At 53.6% G+C, this 13,489-nt stretch overlaps 2 protein-coding genes across 2 annotated transcripts; both read right to left on the reverse strand.

Moving 5' to 3' along the window:
* Nucleotides 1-2,982: 2,982 nt before the first annotated feature.
* Nucleotides 2,983-8,227, reverse strand: LOC104122386 (alpha-1-acid glycoprotein-like). The gene is made up of 6 exons (XM_009634508.1): nt 8,114-8,227; nt 7,414-7,556; nt 6,630-6,703; nt 5,790-5,900; nt 4,902-5,005; nt 2,983-3,099 (listed from the first exon to the last, which is right to left on the reverse strand). The coding sequence occupies exons 1-6, from the start codon at nt 8,225-8,227 to the stop codon at nt 2,983-2,985; spliced, it is 663 nt and encodes a 220-aa protein (XP_009632803.1).
* Nucleotides 8,228-9,604: 1,377 nt separating this feature from the next.
* LOC104122397 (alpha-1-acid glycoprotein) lies at nt 9,605-11,806 on the reverse strand. Its single transcript, XM_009634519.2, has 6 exons — nt 11,646-11,806; nt 10,901-11,043; nt 10,613-10,683; nt 10,178-10,279; nt 9,851-9,951; nt 9,605-9,667 (listed from the first exon to the last, which is right to left on the reverse strand). The coding sequence occupies exons 1-6, from the start codon at nt 11,754-11,756 to the stop codon at nt 9,605-9,607; spliced, it is 591 nt and encodes a 196-aa protein (XP_009632814.1). The 5' UTR covers nt 11,757-11,806.
* Nucleotides 11,807-13,489: the final 1,683 nt, after the last annotated feature.

Raw genomic sequence — 13,489 nt, forward strand, 5'->3', positions numbered from 1 at the left:
AGTTGATAGGATCTGGCTTCTGAGGCCTGGGAGATCCTCATCCAACTTTTCATTTTGGGCAAAATGGACCAGCGTTGCATTCCACTGTTTTACTGCTTAAAGCATATTTATTTTGTATTTATTTGAACAGAGTTATGTCAGACTATTTTTATAGACTTGTTTAAATATTGTTACTGTGCTTGTATTTCTCCTGTTTTAAAAAGTTCTCTATTTGTTCTCTTACATTACACAGCTGAGTTGTGGGGAGGGACGCTGAAGTCGCTTGCGTACCTTCCCTGTGGGCCTTGAGCTGCCTTTCCCACATCTGGGGTTGTTGCTGGAGGACCTCAGCCCAGAGAAATTCTGTAGCAAGAAGGGAGCTGGTGAGGAAGCAGTACCTTGGGAGGAGGGGAGAGGGTGCACTGTGGGGCTTGCCTTATTTTGGAATTGCCTCTGTGCATGGCTGAAAGGGTTTCAGGTGGATGGCTGAAGTTGGGAAGTAGAAGGTCTGTGCATGTTGGATGTCACAATGGCTAATTGAGAGCGATCTTGGGGAAGTTTTAGGTAAGGGGGGATGAGAGAAATCTCAGGGACTAAAGAAAATACAAGTTTCCAGAGAGATGGAAGGAAACTTGCACTTGGACACAAGCTGCTGCAGTTGTCCTTTGAGGCTGAATCAGCAGACCCTGCTGCTGAGCCAGTGCTCTTCGCATCCAACTGGGCCCTGTGGAGAAGTGTGTGAGAAATCCAAAAAGGATTTGCTAGCACTCAGCAGCTGCTTTTTTGCTGACATATTTTGGTGGTTCATGGAGAGTCTTCCTAGTTGGGCTCTGCCTTGACTATCCAGTGCTGTCAGTAGTTAGCCACGTGGAAATCTAACCAATCTGGATTAGTGATATGATTTTTTTTTTTTTCCGCCCCCTTCTTGAGACCTGTCATAAATTCTGCAGTGGCTCCTTCCTACCAGTGTGGCCTAATGGAAATACGAATATCCGAATGCAAAAATCAATGCAAAATGACAACCATCTTTGTAGCTGTAACCACAAATTGTTATAATGCAAATCTAACTTGGATTCTTCATGTAGGGAACAGTCTGCTAATAAAGGTCTGTCAAAGAGATACCACGTGTCTGCATCTTTCTCGATATGGTTTATTGGTGCTGTGGTGGCCAGACTCTTCTGGGATGATTCTCACAAAGGACACTGACACCAGGAAGGATTCTCCCTACAAGGACCTGACAGAACAGAATTCTTCTTAAAGGCAAAACCGGCAAACCTGAGGTCAAGGCTGATATGATAGTGATGAGTCAGGGATGTTCAGATACTGTTAACCTATCTCTGAGTGTTGCTGGACTTTGCTTATCTGTGCGGTATCCATAACTCTTGTCTAGAGAAGTGAGTTTCCCAGAAAAGCTGGAAACTCTGCAGCCCAATTATGCCCTTGAAGGAACCTGGCTTACAGGGTTTTCAAAAGAAAGGCTTTGTACAATTTTTTCTTCAGGAGCTATCCTTGAAGGTCATTCAGGAACCATAGCTGGTAGGGCAAGCAGCCTCTAATTTGGTTAACAAAACTTGCCGCAAGGGCCAGACTGGGTTTGTTGGTTCCCTGTGTCTCAGACTGCGATTCAGGGCTCTTATTCAGCTATAAATCTACTCATAAAGTCTGGGTCCTTGTAACCTGAGCCGCTGCTTTCCAGCGGTGTCAGCTTTGGTCAGCTGAGATGCTTACCGTCACGCTCCAGACTGCGTCGCTGGAGGCTGCTGGCAGCATCCCCTCCTGCCCTTCACTGTCTTGCTCCTGGAGGTGGGGGGCGTGTTTTGTATCAGAACCTGATAAAGATGGGTCTGAGGCAAGGGCTGGCCAGGTACCTGTGCACTGAGAGCAGGAGGGACTCTGCTGTACTTGACCTTGTAAAATTCATTGTTACTACAGGAATCGGGCCCAAGGCTCAAAGCTGAAATCCTGCCCAGTAAACGGTGCCGCACGGGGACAGGGCACCCCGGTGCTGCAGAGGGAGGAGCAGGGCTCTGCTCTTCGCTGTGTTCCCTCCAGCTTTTCGCCTTTTCTTCCTTTTTAAGGAAGAGAGATATTTTCAGTGCTTAATTACTAGGTTTAGAGCTGAGTGACTTCCCAGACACGCAGCAAAAGCAGTCTCTTTACACTCCCCCTCCCTCTCACAAGCAGAGGGATGGTGCTTCCCTCCCTTTGGGGCCGGGGGTGCGGTGACGGATGCGGGAGGTGCCCGATGAGTGCAGGGATGTACGGCAGGCACGGAAGGCAATTTTTGGCACTTCAACCTTCTTGCCTCCAGGGTGCTGAGCTTATTGGGAAATGAGGAAACATGACCTTTTTCTCTGGGAAGTAAAAATCCTGCCTGGGCTGGGTTAGCACCCCCTCCCTCTCTGGCAGCAGGATAATTTTTCAGTGTCGTCATATTATGTTGCAAACTTTGCTGTGGATGAACATGAAGGGAAGCTCTCGCCCAGTCCAAAGGCTTTAGGCAGGGATATCAGCCCCGGCTGGGCCACTTCGGGCAGTTGAGCTGCTGTTATGAGTATTGGGTGGTCGCTTCTAGCTAAGCACCCTCTTCCTCTCAGACCACAGTTACAGAGAAGTTTCTAGCCTTCTATATATTCCAGTTACTCACCAAATGCTTGGCTCCCTCATTTAAAACAGTTAATGATTGCCCCCTTCTGGTTAGTCTCTATTACTGCCTCATTTAAGTACTGCTTTTTTTAGTAGAGCTCTCTTGCAAACCTGGTGTGAAGCTGAGCTGCCTGAGTCAGCACTGAAAAAAACCTTCCCCGTGTCGCCTTGTCTTGCACCCCTGATTGCTTAAGGTTGACCTTTCCCAACTCCTACTCGAACGGCACACAAGGTGAATTGGGTGTTCAGTTTCTTTTTGCAAGCTCCGCTTCTGTTCTCTTCAGGACCCCTGCTCTCCAGCATCTCAGCAACAAAATGCATCGAATTTGAGGAAAACGTTTATTGCCCAATGTGGCATCAGTTACCGGTGTTCCCAGGCTGGTGGGTACCCGGGGGAGGCGATGCTGTGACTGCAGCCGTGGGCTCCGTGCATGGGTAGTTTCCTTTTTTCATTTCTTTCACTTGACACAGCTCCTTCCAAAACAACAATGATGGGGTAAGTGCAACTGCCAGGGCAGCAGCAGGAGAGAATTTATTGAAGAAAGAAGTGTTTTTTCTTTTCCTTTTTATCTGATTACAAGTCTAAGAGGGCCTGGAGAAGCCAGGGGCTTCCCCACACTGCCCCACTCAGACGCTGCTCATCTGGCTGCTGAGCTGCTGCTGGGGCCATTTTCCACCCCTGTGCTGTAAGGAGGAAACCAGATTTCTGGAGCAAAGCTGTGCTATGCTGGTGGGCCTGCAAGTGTGCTCTGAAGTAGAGGGGGATTCAATCTTTTTCAGAAATAAAAAGCTTGTGCTACCCAGGCACTCAGGATTAGTGTGGTTTAGGCTCTGCGAATGCCTTGGGCTGATGCAGGGGTACATGAGTCTCTGCTGGTGCTCTGTTCACGTCCATTATTTCAGCCTGATGACAAAGGTGCCCAGAATCTATTCTGCATTTGTTTAATTGGTTTCATTTTACTCCTCTGACATGGTGTCCTGTCTCTCGGCTGGGCATGAAACCCTTCTCTGCCAACAGCCATCATTCTGGGGCTTGTAAGGGCGAACAGTTCTGGCTTATTCCACTCACCTTGGCTTTCTTGAAGTGTAATTTGTCTGGCTCAAATTTAAATGTGATGCAGCTGTTAATCTGGGGGAGCTGGGCCCTGCCTCCCAAGTACTGCCCGTTGCCTAATGGGAAGAGGAGACCTGCCCCGGCCCAGCCCCACAACCAGAGTTTCAGCCTGTGCCTGTCTCCCTGTCCCTGGTTCCCCTGAACCCGTGCAGGATATTTCTAAAAGCAGCATGTTGAGGTTGGTTGGTGTCAGGTCCAGTCCGGCAGCTTGGAGTGGGGTTTTGGGCACCTCTGGAAGCTCAGAGTCTCCTGCTATGGACAAGCAGATGGCCAGGACAGGAATGGATGGACAGGACAGGAAAAGGTAAGAGATTTTTTCACCCCCTGCTTTGCAAAAGGAGCCCCATTGAGCTGGCTTGGGGACTGGGTCATTTGCAGGATAAAATGTCCTAAATCAGAGGTTAGGGCTAGGTCTGGTTAATGTTTTGATGGAAAAACTAAAGAAAAAACTTGGGTTTGTGTGAGTGGATTGTGTTGCCTCTTTCCTGATGTCCTGTGGGGCTGGGAGCTCAGGGCTGGACCCCAGCCCAAAAGGAGCCTCTGTGCTGGATACCCCATGCCGGGGCAGGAGGAGGGCTGGTTTGAGCAGCCTTCCTGAGCCCCATTTACAGCCAGCCAGGCTGTGAACCTGCTCATCATGCAGCACTTCTGGGTGCCAGAAAATCACATCCCGATCTGAAAACAAGCCGAGGTTTTTAGGGGTTTAAATTGCTGTGGCTTTGGCTGGAGCGGGGCCATGCAGCACCCCGGGGCACTGGCCCCTCCTGCCCCTTGCTGCTGGCTTCTGCCGGGGGGACAGAATGTGGAATTTCAGCGCAAAATCAGGAATTTTGGGGCAAAAATGCCATGTTTTAGCTATCTCCCCCCTAGCAGGGGGAGGCAGACAGTTACTGGGTTTCCCACTGGAGATGCTCAGGTGCAGGTATTTGCTTTGGGGAGTCACATATCAGCAGGGGTGTGTGTGTTATTTTAAACCACTGTCGCTGTCAAAGCAAGCCTGCCTTTACTTAGTCCCCTAAATCATTTCCACCACCTTGAAAATCTCTCTGCAAGACCCCAGTTTGGCAGCTGGAGCTACAGCCCGGGGTCTTGGCACCCCTGCCTGGGGTGGGGGGCTGCGGTGGCTCTGCTGACCCTCGCCCACCCATGAGCAGCCACATACCGTTTTCCACGGTGCGTACACGATCTCTTCTTCGCTCAGCCCCAGGCACTTGGCCTGGTGCTCAAACTCTTCCCGGTGGGCTGTGCTCACTCTCAGGTTTCGGGCTGCAAAAGGAGAAGCATTTGCCAGGCGTTAAATACTGACCGGTGGCCTTGGCACAGCCCTTCATGCTGCGTCCCTGCCCTTGCTGCCTCCCATCCCTGTGCTCCCACCAACGCTTGCTGCGGAGGCGATCGCTGCTGGGGTCTTTCAGCCCCCGTGGTGAATACACCTGAACAAAACCAACCTTGGGTATCACTTTTTTTAAGCCTCTCCCCAGAGAGCTCTGGTCCTGTCTGCTTTAACGGATTGCAGGATGGTCTGACACTCCTGGGGCATCAGGAGGGACCAAGGCTGAGTATGTCTTCATATGTGTCTTCAAACTCTCTTAAGCAACTGCTTTGCAGCTTGGCAGGGCAATGGGGGAAGCCTTATCAAGGTCTAAAATGCTGCTTTATGGGGTTGTGGGTAGATCTGATCGGCTTTGCCTCTGCCCGTGCTGCAAAGCCACGTGCTCTGCCCTGGGAGGTAAGTACCGAAAAATCATGGTTGGCTTGAAAATACTGAGATTATACGATGATATCGATGCTGAGTTGTGTTTATTTCCTGTTCTTTGAACATTTATGGCGTAAGTGGGTTTTGTCTTTAACTTGGTCTTTCCGCTCTGCCAAGAGATTTAGGTTTTAATGGGATTTGTAAATACTCTTGTGACCCCTGGAGCGTCGATCTTGGGAAAATCACTGACTGTTGGTGAAACCAGGTTGCTGCGTGGATGTAGCCGATAATTTTATGTGCGTGTTTTGGTGTCCCACGATAGCTCTAAGTTACTTTAGGATGGAGTTTGCATACCATAGAGATACAGTCCCAAATACGTCCTTTCCCTCTGCAGTTGGTACTGGATGAGTAAAACGTCTTCAGAGCTGAGGTTCATCAGCGTCCCCACGGTTTGATGGGTCTTGGCTTTGAGAGAACAGAGTTGAGGTTGGGAACAGCCACAATATTCAGGTTTTCAGTGCTGCATCAGTGATAAACCGCAGCCTGGGTGCAGGCAATGCCCGTAGCCCCCAGGATCCAGCCCTTGGCAGTGGGTGAGGACAAATGTCCTGATGTGGGGCGAGTTGTTTGGCTCTTGGTTTATTTGGATTAAATTTCTTAAACGTGGGCCTGGGGCATGAAGGAGCCAAAGCCACCCAGCTCCCGTCCTAGTGTTGTGGTGTGTGGGGTGGGGTGGGCTCGCTGGTGCTCGGGGCGTGAGCAGGGGGAGCTGCAGGAATGTGGATCGCAGTGCAAACCGCGGCTGCGGGGGTTTGCAATTCCCACCGCAAATGGCTCACCCCCTTTCCTCAGCGAGGAGGAAACTATTTCAGAGCTGAAACCTGCCATAAATGTTCTCCTCCTCTCCCACAGGGATTGCGAAATAACTTTACAAATGAGGCGGTCTCCTTCCTTGCAATATGAGCGGGTTTGCTCCTTGCTCCTGGCACGGCATTGCTTCGTGGGGTTTAGACCCTGGGTGCCCCTTGCCCCGGGGAGCCATTTGGAGTCCACCGGGGCTTCAAACGGACAAAGCAACCCGGGAATAAAATGTCAGATGATGTAAAACATTGACATAAGCCCTTTGCGTGTCTCAGCCCTTCCAAAAAAGACTGGGTGATAACCCCCAAGGCTGCGCCTGCCGGTGCTGCTTACCATGCTTCACCTGCGTGGTGTTACTGGTGGTGATGTCAAAGTAGGTGGAGTTGTTGGTGAGACATTCGTCCCCCCTGGAGAGAGAGGGGAAGGGAGTGAGGTGGGGAAGGAGAGCAAAGACCCCCCACCAAGGCCTGGAAAGGACCAGCGAAGCCCCAGACCTGTCCCCAGCCCCACTGGAGGCATGTGCCCCTAGCTGTGGGATGGAAACCCAGCTGTGCCAGCTCCTCTGCAGGGTTAACTGCTCCCACTGTTAAAGTTAAGCCATTTCTCCTATGCATTTGTCTGACCTCCACCTGCAGCTCCTGGTCTCAGCTGTGCCCTGCCCAGCTCAAGGGCTCCTGGGTGCTGAGATGTTTTCCACCCCAAAAAATAACTGAAATTGCAAAAAGCTGCCTGTGTTGGTCTGGAAAAATTCATCTCCTTAAAGTCTGACCCTGAATGGGGGGGAAACAGGTTTTGGTGCCTGGCAGGGTTAGCAGCTGTGGTGCAGGGACCTTGGGAAAGGTCTCCTTGCCTGTATCCTGCATCCTCCACACCTGCAGGGGTTGGTGCCTGCCAGACCTCTAAACCCTGCAAAATTTGCCTAAACCTGGGGGCTGTTGAAATTAATAAATAAAAGAAGGGGTGAGGAAGAGAGGGGATGGGAGAGCATGCACAGAGAAGCCAGGAGAGACTCTCCCCTTGGGAAAACCATTCTGAACCCAGGCTCGTATCTCTTGTTGAAACGGCTGCAGTGTGGGAGGAGATGGGTCAGGGCAGAGACCTGAGGGTTGGATCTTACACGGCCACGTGCTGGCTGATGAGCAGTTCCTGCTCGCTGCTGCGGGGCTCCACGTGGAGGTGGCCATGGTCAATGAGCAGCATCTCCAGGAGGTGCTGGGGGAACTGGGCGGCCCCGGCCACGTAGAGCCACGTTCCCAGCAGCTGCAGGGAGAAAGGGGCAGGGTGGTGAGAGCTTTTGGGTTTTCAGGGGGAGCTTTGGGGAAGAGATTTCCCCGCTCTCTGTGGCAAAATGCTTATTATTGACCTCGGGCCTCTGCTAGTTCTTCCTCTTGCACCACGTTGGCAGCAATAAAAGGAAACCTGTGCAAATGCACAGGGGGTAAAAAAAATAGATGAACGTGGGGATTGGGAGACAGTGCTGGTGTGGGCTCTGGTGCCCCATGCGTGGTGCGGCAGGGCCAGGACAGCCCTGCGCTGCTGCAGGGGATTGCACCAAAAACCACCCAGCCAGCCTCCCTTGTTTTGTAGGTTGCCTTTGGGGCTTGCTGGGGAACCATGAGAAAAACAGGTAATTCGAGGTGTTTTGGAAAGCAAACGTTTCCCATTTGTTGCAGATGTTTTGCTGAGGGCGCCTCGGCAGCTGTGCCGGGGGGCAAGGGAGGGTTTCCTCCTTTCCCAGGGGACAGCAAGGCTTAGCAGAGCACCCACAAATTCATTGCAGGAGTGGGGCAGCCCCCCGGGGCTCTGTTCTCTCCTACCTTTGATGCCGTGGTGTTGTCCGGGTGCTGTGGGTGAAGGGCTCCGCAGGGGAAGGCGGTCGCGGGCAGCAGCACTACGAGGCTGAGGACGGCAGCAACCCCAGCCGCAGCCATGGCTGCCTGAGAGCAAAGTCCTGGACAGACGGACGCGCTCGCTTGGCTGTTTGCTTTTGCAGCCCTGCGGGGGTGGATGTTCTGTGCCAGGGGCTGCCGGCTCTGTGGTGGTGACGCAACCAGCGCTTTTTGGGGACGTTGCCCAGAGTAGAGCTGCATGCCTGGTACTGAGCTTGCTGCTTGCCCTGGCCTTGGCTGTGGCCACTGGCAGTGAGCATATAGCTGTGGGCTGTGAACGTGGCTGGAGATGATGGGGGCGATGCGCTTGCTGCATTTAAAATGAAAATTTGCCCTAAATTTGCCTGTTTTGTTACCAATGAGCAGCCATGGTTGTTCTCTCTCACTCTGCAAATGAGGCACCATGCAGCCCCCACCCCCCTGGTGCTGCCTGGGGTGCAGCTGCCCTCCACCTTGGATGAAGCCCGGGGGGCTGCAAAGAGCAAACTTCTTCCAGGGCAGGAAGGCGTTTTCCCCCTCCTTGCCAAAACAGGTTATAAAAATGGGGCTGAAAGGGCCCCAGGAGGTCACCCTGGTCCTGCTGGACGTATCCCCTGCAGTGGCTCCCCCAACCCCCCTGTCCCACTCCCGTGCCACCGGGTGTCTGTTTTTCTGGCTTTATTTCTGTTGCCTTTCCCACTCCAGTAGCAGAGCATCCCCAAGTACTTTGGTCTGGTCCTGGGTGATGGTTTCTCCTGTCCTCTCCCCCTTCCCCTGCTCAGTGACACCCAGGGAAAGTGCAATGTCACCCCAACCTGCTGTGACCCCTGTTCAAGCCCTCAAGCGCAGGCGCATCCTTGTGGGATTTGGTTTGAAAACTCAGGGTGGGTGAAAACTCACGTGTTTGGGTGCTAAAGCTGCCTTGGTTGGTTTGAGTCACGGTGGAGGAAACCCAAAGGGGTTGGCAGGTTTACGTGTGTCCCCATGGGGTCAGGGATGATGGGAGGGTGCTGGCATCCCAACACCCCATGGCTGGAGGGGGCCTGCTGGGTGAGGTGGCCAGGAGGGTCCCGTGCTGCAATGGAGCAGGCTGGAGGGACGATCATCTCCATGCTCACTGCCACGCTCAGCCCTGGTGGGGTTTCATCCAGGACTTTCCATGTCTCTCAGCAGGTTCAGAGACACAGCACCGCAGGCAGCAGGGGGCCTTGCCCATGCTCCTGGCAGAGATGGAGCGGGTGGTTGTAACATGGGTTTATTTTGGGTCTGGGTGAGAACAGGGAAACTGCACATTTAATCCAGGATAAAAAAAACCAAAACAAAACCTTGATAGAAAGTCCTGAGACTGAGCTGAGCCTGGCCGGGGCTGGCAGGCAAGGACGTCCCCATGAAGGGGCTGGAGGAGGATGAGGATGGAGCATCCAGCCCAGCCCACAGAGGTTACGCCAGCTGCTGCTCCATGTCACCTTCGCCTGTCTTCTCCCCAGGCAGGGGACAGGATTCCTGCGGGAGGGGGAGAGCATCCGTCAGTGCCCCCTTGCTGCAAGATCACCCCAAGAGCAGGGAATGACCAGGGAGGAGAGGGGCTTCAGGGGCGGAACCGATCTTACATCCCTCCCCAGGACCCCCATCCCAGCCAGTGGCAGGAGCTGGCTGGGGCTTGGCCCCCTGGGGAAGGGTTCGGACCTGTTCGGAGGTGAAGAACATCTCCTCAGCGGTGAAGCCCAGGCAGTGCAGCTGGGCTTCAAACTCCTCCAGGTGCTCCTTGCTCACGTTGGGCGTTCGTGCTGCCAGAGAAACAGGGTGGTAAAGGGAGAAGGGGGACAAAAAAAAAAAAAAAAAAAAGGGAGTTTTAGGGGTTGCTTTGCTCCTTGGTGGTTCCCATGTTGTGGATGGGAGATTGCTGCCTGCCCACCCCCATCTTTCCCTTCTCTGTATTGGGGGCTGGGTAAGCCCATTGATGTGTCCCTGGGCAGGGACATGCCCCATGGATCCAGGGCAGCATCCACTCACCAGAGAGGCTCAGGCTCCTGAAGTCATCCTTGATGTGCTTCATGATTAGCAGGTCCTTGTCGCTTTGGATCAGCTGGGCTGTGGAAGTCCCCTGGTCATCAACTGGAAGGCAGAGGGAGAGTGGGGTCGCCTGTCGGCAAGTGTCGCCCCGTGCCAGGGCTCAGCCCGGGCAGCGGGGCAGGGGCTGCTCATCCCCTCTACCCTGGGAGCTTTGTCCCGGTGGGGCCTGGTTGTGTCCCACAGTGCTGCTGGACCCATTGCATGGGGTGCGGGAAATTTTTTCTGCCCACCTCCAGACACGTTTTTCAGTGTAAAAGGGCTGGGTGCTGGGGGCTCAGAATGCCAAATACTGGGGGCAGAAACAGGAGGGTGCAAGATGTAGCGGCCGTGTCTGTCCCCCCACCATTCCAACCCACACTGTGGCCGGGGCTTTACCATGTGCCAGGGTGGAGTTGTGATGAAAGACCTGGATCTTGCCGGTGGTCTTCACCACACACGTCTCGTTCCTGTGGGGCAGAGAGGTCAGATGGGGCAAATTCCACCCCCAGCCAAACCCAAGGGAATTCAGAACTCAAGCTGGGCTGCAGAGCTTAAGTAAATTTAGTGTAGCTGCTTTCCAGCCCCAAATTTATGGGGGTGTCTCAGCCTGGAGGGTGGTACCAGCAGGTGGAAATGCCCCTGGGGATGGTGGAGCTCGGTGAGGGAGTGAATCCCTGTCCTTACACTTTCATGATTTCAGTGACGTTGAGCTCGTCCTCGTGGCTGCTGGGAAACAAGGAAAACGTCGCGTGTTTCACTGCCTTCAGCTCTTCCTGGTGAGGCGGGTACGTGGAGGCGCCGCCAATGTAGACCCAATGTCCCAGGAGCTATGGAGAGGAGGGAAGCAGGGAAGGGTTGGGGTCTGTGCTGGGGGCACCAGATGCTGTGCCCTGCCATCCTGTGGCCACCAGCACCCTGGTAGGTGACCGCCCTGTGCAGGATCCCGGCTGGCTGAGGGGCTCTTGGTTTTGTCCCCTCTTGTTTCTACGGTTGTGTCCCTCCTGCTCTGTGCCTGGCTTTCATCACTTCCCTCCCCTTAAACACCCCCAAGGGACTAAATAATGTTTATGCAGTGAAGGGTTTTGCAGACGGAGACTCATGATCTGAGTCCCCGTCACTTGAGGGACTTAGAATAGAGCAGTGAAGCACTGGAAACGGGGCTGCCCAGCCTGGCTTGCATGGGGAGGTGGAAGCAGGAGCTTCCCCAAAAGCACCTGCTCATGAGTTTATGGGGGCAGAGCTGCAAGGCTTCACCCTGTCCCCATGCTCCTGTGCAGCAGTCTTGATTTTTTTTTTTTTTTTTTTTTTTTAGGAAAATAAGCATGGACAGGCAGTGAGATAAGAGTCGAGCTGCTGACTGGGTTCATAACCTCTTCCTGGACCTTAACCGCTTGCGATGCTGATAGGAAAGGCTGAGGGCAGGGCTTACCCCAGGGATGGTGGCATTGTCGAATGTGACCGTGACGAGCCGGGTATCGCAGGAGAGCTCGGTGGCGAGGGCGAGCGGCAGCCCCAGGAGGAGGGTGAGGGAGGCCAGCATTGCCTGGCTGGCTGAGAGGAGGCTCCTGCTCTGATGGGATGCGGCTCAGCTCCGTCCCTTATATACAGCCGCCCACAAAGCTGGATGTCCCGAGCCCCAATGTGCTTGTTCAGCTGCTGGCTGTTTGCTCAGGCATGAAGCAATAGCAGGTGGAGGAAATTAAGCTTGCAAAAGCTTCGATTGCTCCAGCAGAAAAGGTGAGGACCCCCCCCAAAAAACCACCATCAACCCCACATTTCACTGATACTGGCTTTTGTTCTTGGAAACTGCAATTAATTTTGTGGGTGCCTGGCAAAGCAGGCCTCTGGGGCAGCGAATGGCACCTGGACGTGGCTTTCCTCCACGGGGCAAATCAATCCCTGCGGTGATGGTTGGGTGGCTGCTCACCCGTGGGCTGTAAGGGCTTCGGGTCTGCACCAGCGTCGCTCCCCGCCAGGACACAGGGCTGGTGCTGGGGTCCATGCGTGGTCTGGAGCGGGGAATTGGGTGGGTGCTGTGGGGGATGAGGCTCTGCAGTTTGGTGTGTGCAGCAGGATTAGGCCCCACAGAAGCTGGGAATCCTCACTTCGAGAAAGATGTGGACCTGTGGGAGTGGGGCCGGAGGGCACCGTGGAAATGATCCAAGGGCTGGAGCATGTCTCCCGTGAGGACGGGCTGAGAGAGTCGGGTTGATCAACCTGGAGAAGGCTCTGGGGACACCTTATTGTGGCCTTTTAGTGATTTTAAGGTGAGGACAGGCTGAGAGAGTCGGGTTGATCAACCTGGAGAAGGCTCTGGGGACACCTTATTGTGGCCTTTTAGTGATTTTAAGATGGGGACAGACTTTTGAGTAGGTCCTGTTGTGCTAGGACAAGGGGTGATGGTTTTAAACTAAAAGAAGGTAGATTCCAGCTAGAAACAAGGAAGAAACTTTTCTCATGATGAAGGTGGTGAAACACTGGCAGAGGTTGCCCAGAGAGGTGGTGGATGCCCCATCCCTGCAAGCGTTCAAGGCCAGGTTGGATGGGGCTCTGAGCATCCTGATCTAGTTGAAGATGCCCCTGCTCATCGCAGGGATTGGACCAGATGGCCTTTAAAGGTCCCTTCCAACCCAAACCATTCTACGATAAGCTGCACCATTTGAAAACAAATCAAAACAAAAAAACTCAACCCCTCAACCTTTCCTTTCCCTCCCCAGTGGTGCCCCTTTCCTGAGCCGCCCCTACCCCAGCAGCTCGGTGGGATCCCGCAGGCCAGGAACGCTGCTGGATTTTGCCCTGTCCTGAGCTCCTGGTGGTTTTGCTGCCCGTGGCTCCTCTCAGCCCAGCCTTGCAGTGATAAAGTGGCCTTTGGGCTGTGGATGCTGGTAACGTACACAGCGGATTATTTTAAGTAAGTAAGTAATCTTAAATAACTGGTAGAGACAGAAGCTTGTTTAATAAATCCTGGTAGGAGGCAAGGCGGGGGGGGGGATGAGGACAACACAAGGCAGGGGAACAACCAGAACCTCTTTATTTACCAGTGTCTTATAGCTCCTCCAGCTTTGGCCTCATAATTAAGTAAGTAAGTGCATTGATTTATTTATTAAATGTGTTTGCTTTTTCCCTGACACAAGCAATGTGTTTCAGGAACGGCTGGCTCACGTGGGAGATGGTCAGCCCCAGCCCAGCTGGTTTCCCCATGCCCAGGGGGGGTTGTCCCTCGGCACCTCCAGCCGCAAGAGCGCTGCCGGGAACGGGCAGAGCACGGGGGGG

Source organism: Egretta garzetta, unplaced genomic scaffold (assembly GCF_000687185.1).
Source record: "Egretta garzetta isolate BGI_Z169 unplaced genomic scaffold, ASM68718v1 scaffold190, whole genome shotgun sequence".
NCBI classification, from domain to species: Eukaryota; Metazoa; Chordata; class Aves; order Pelecaniformes; family Ardeidae; genus Egretta; species Egretta garzetta.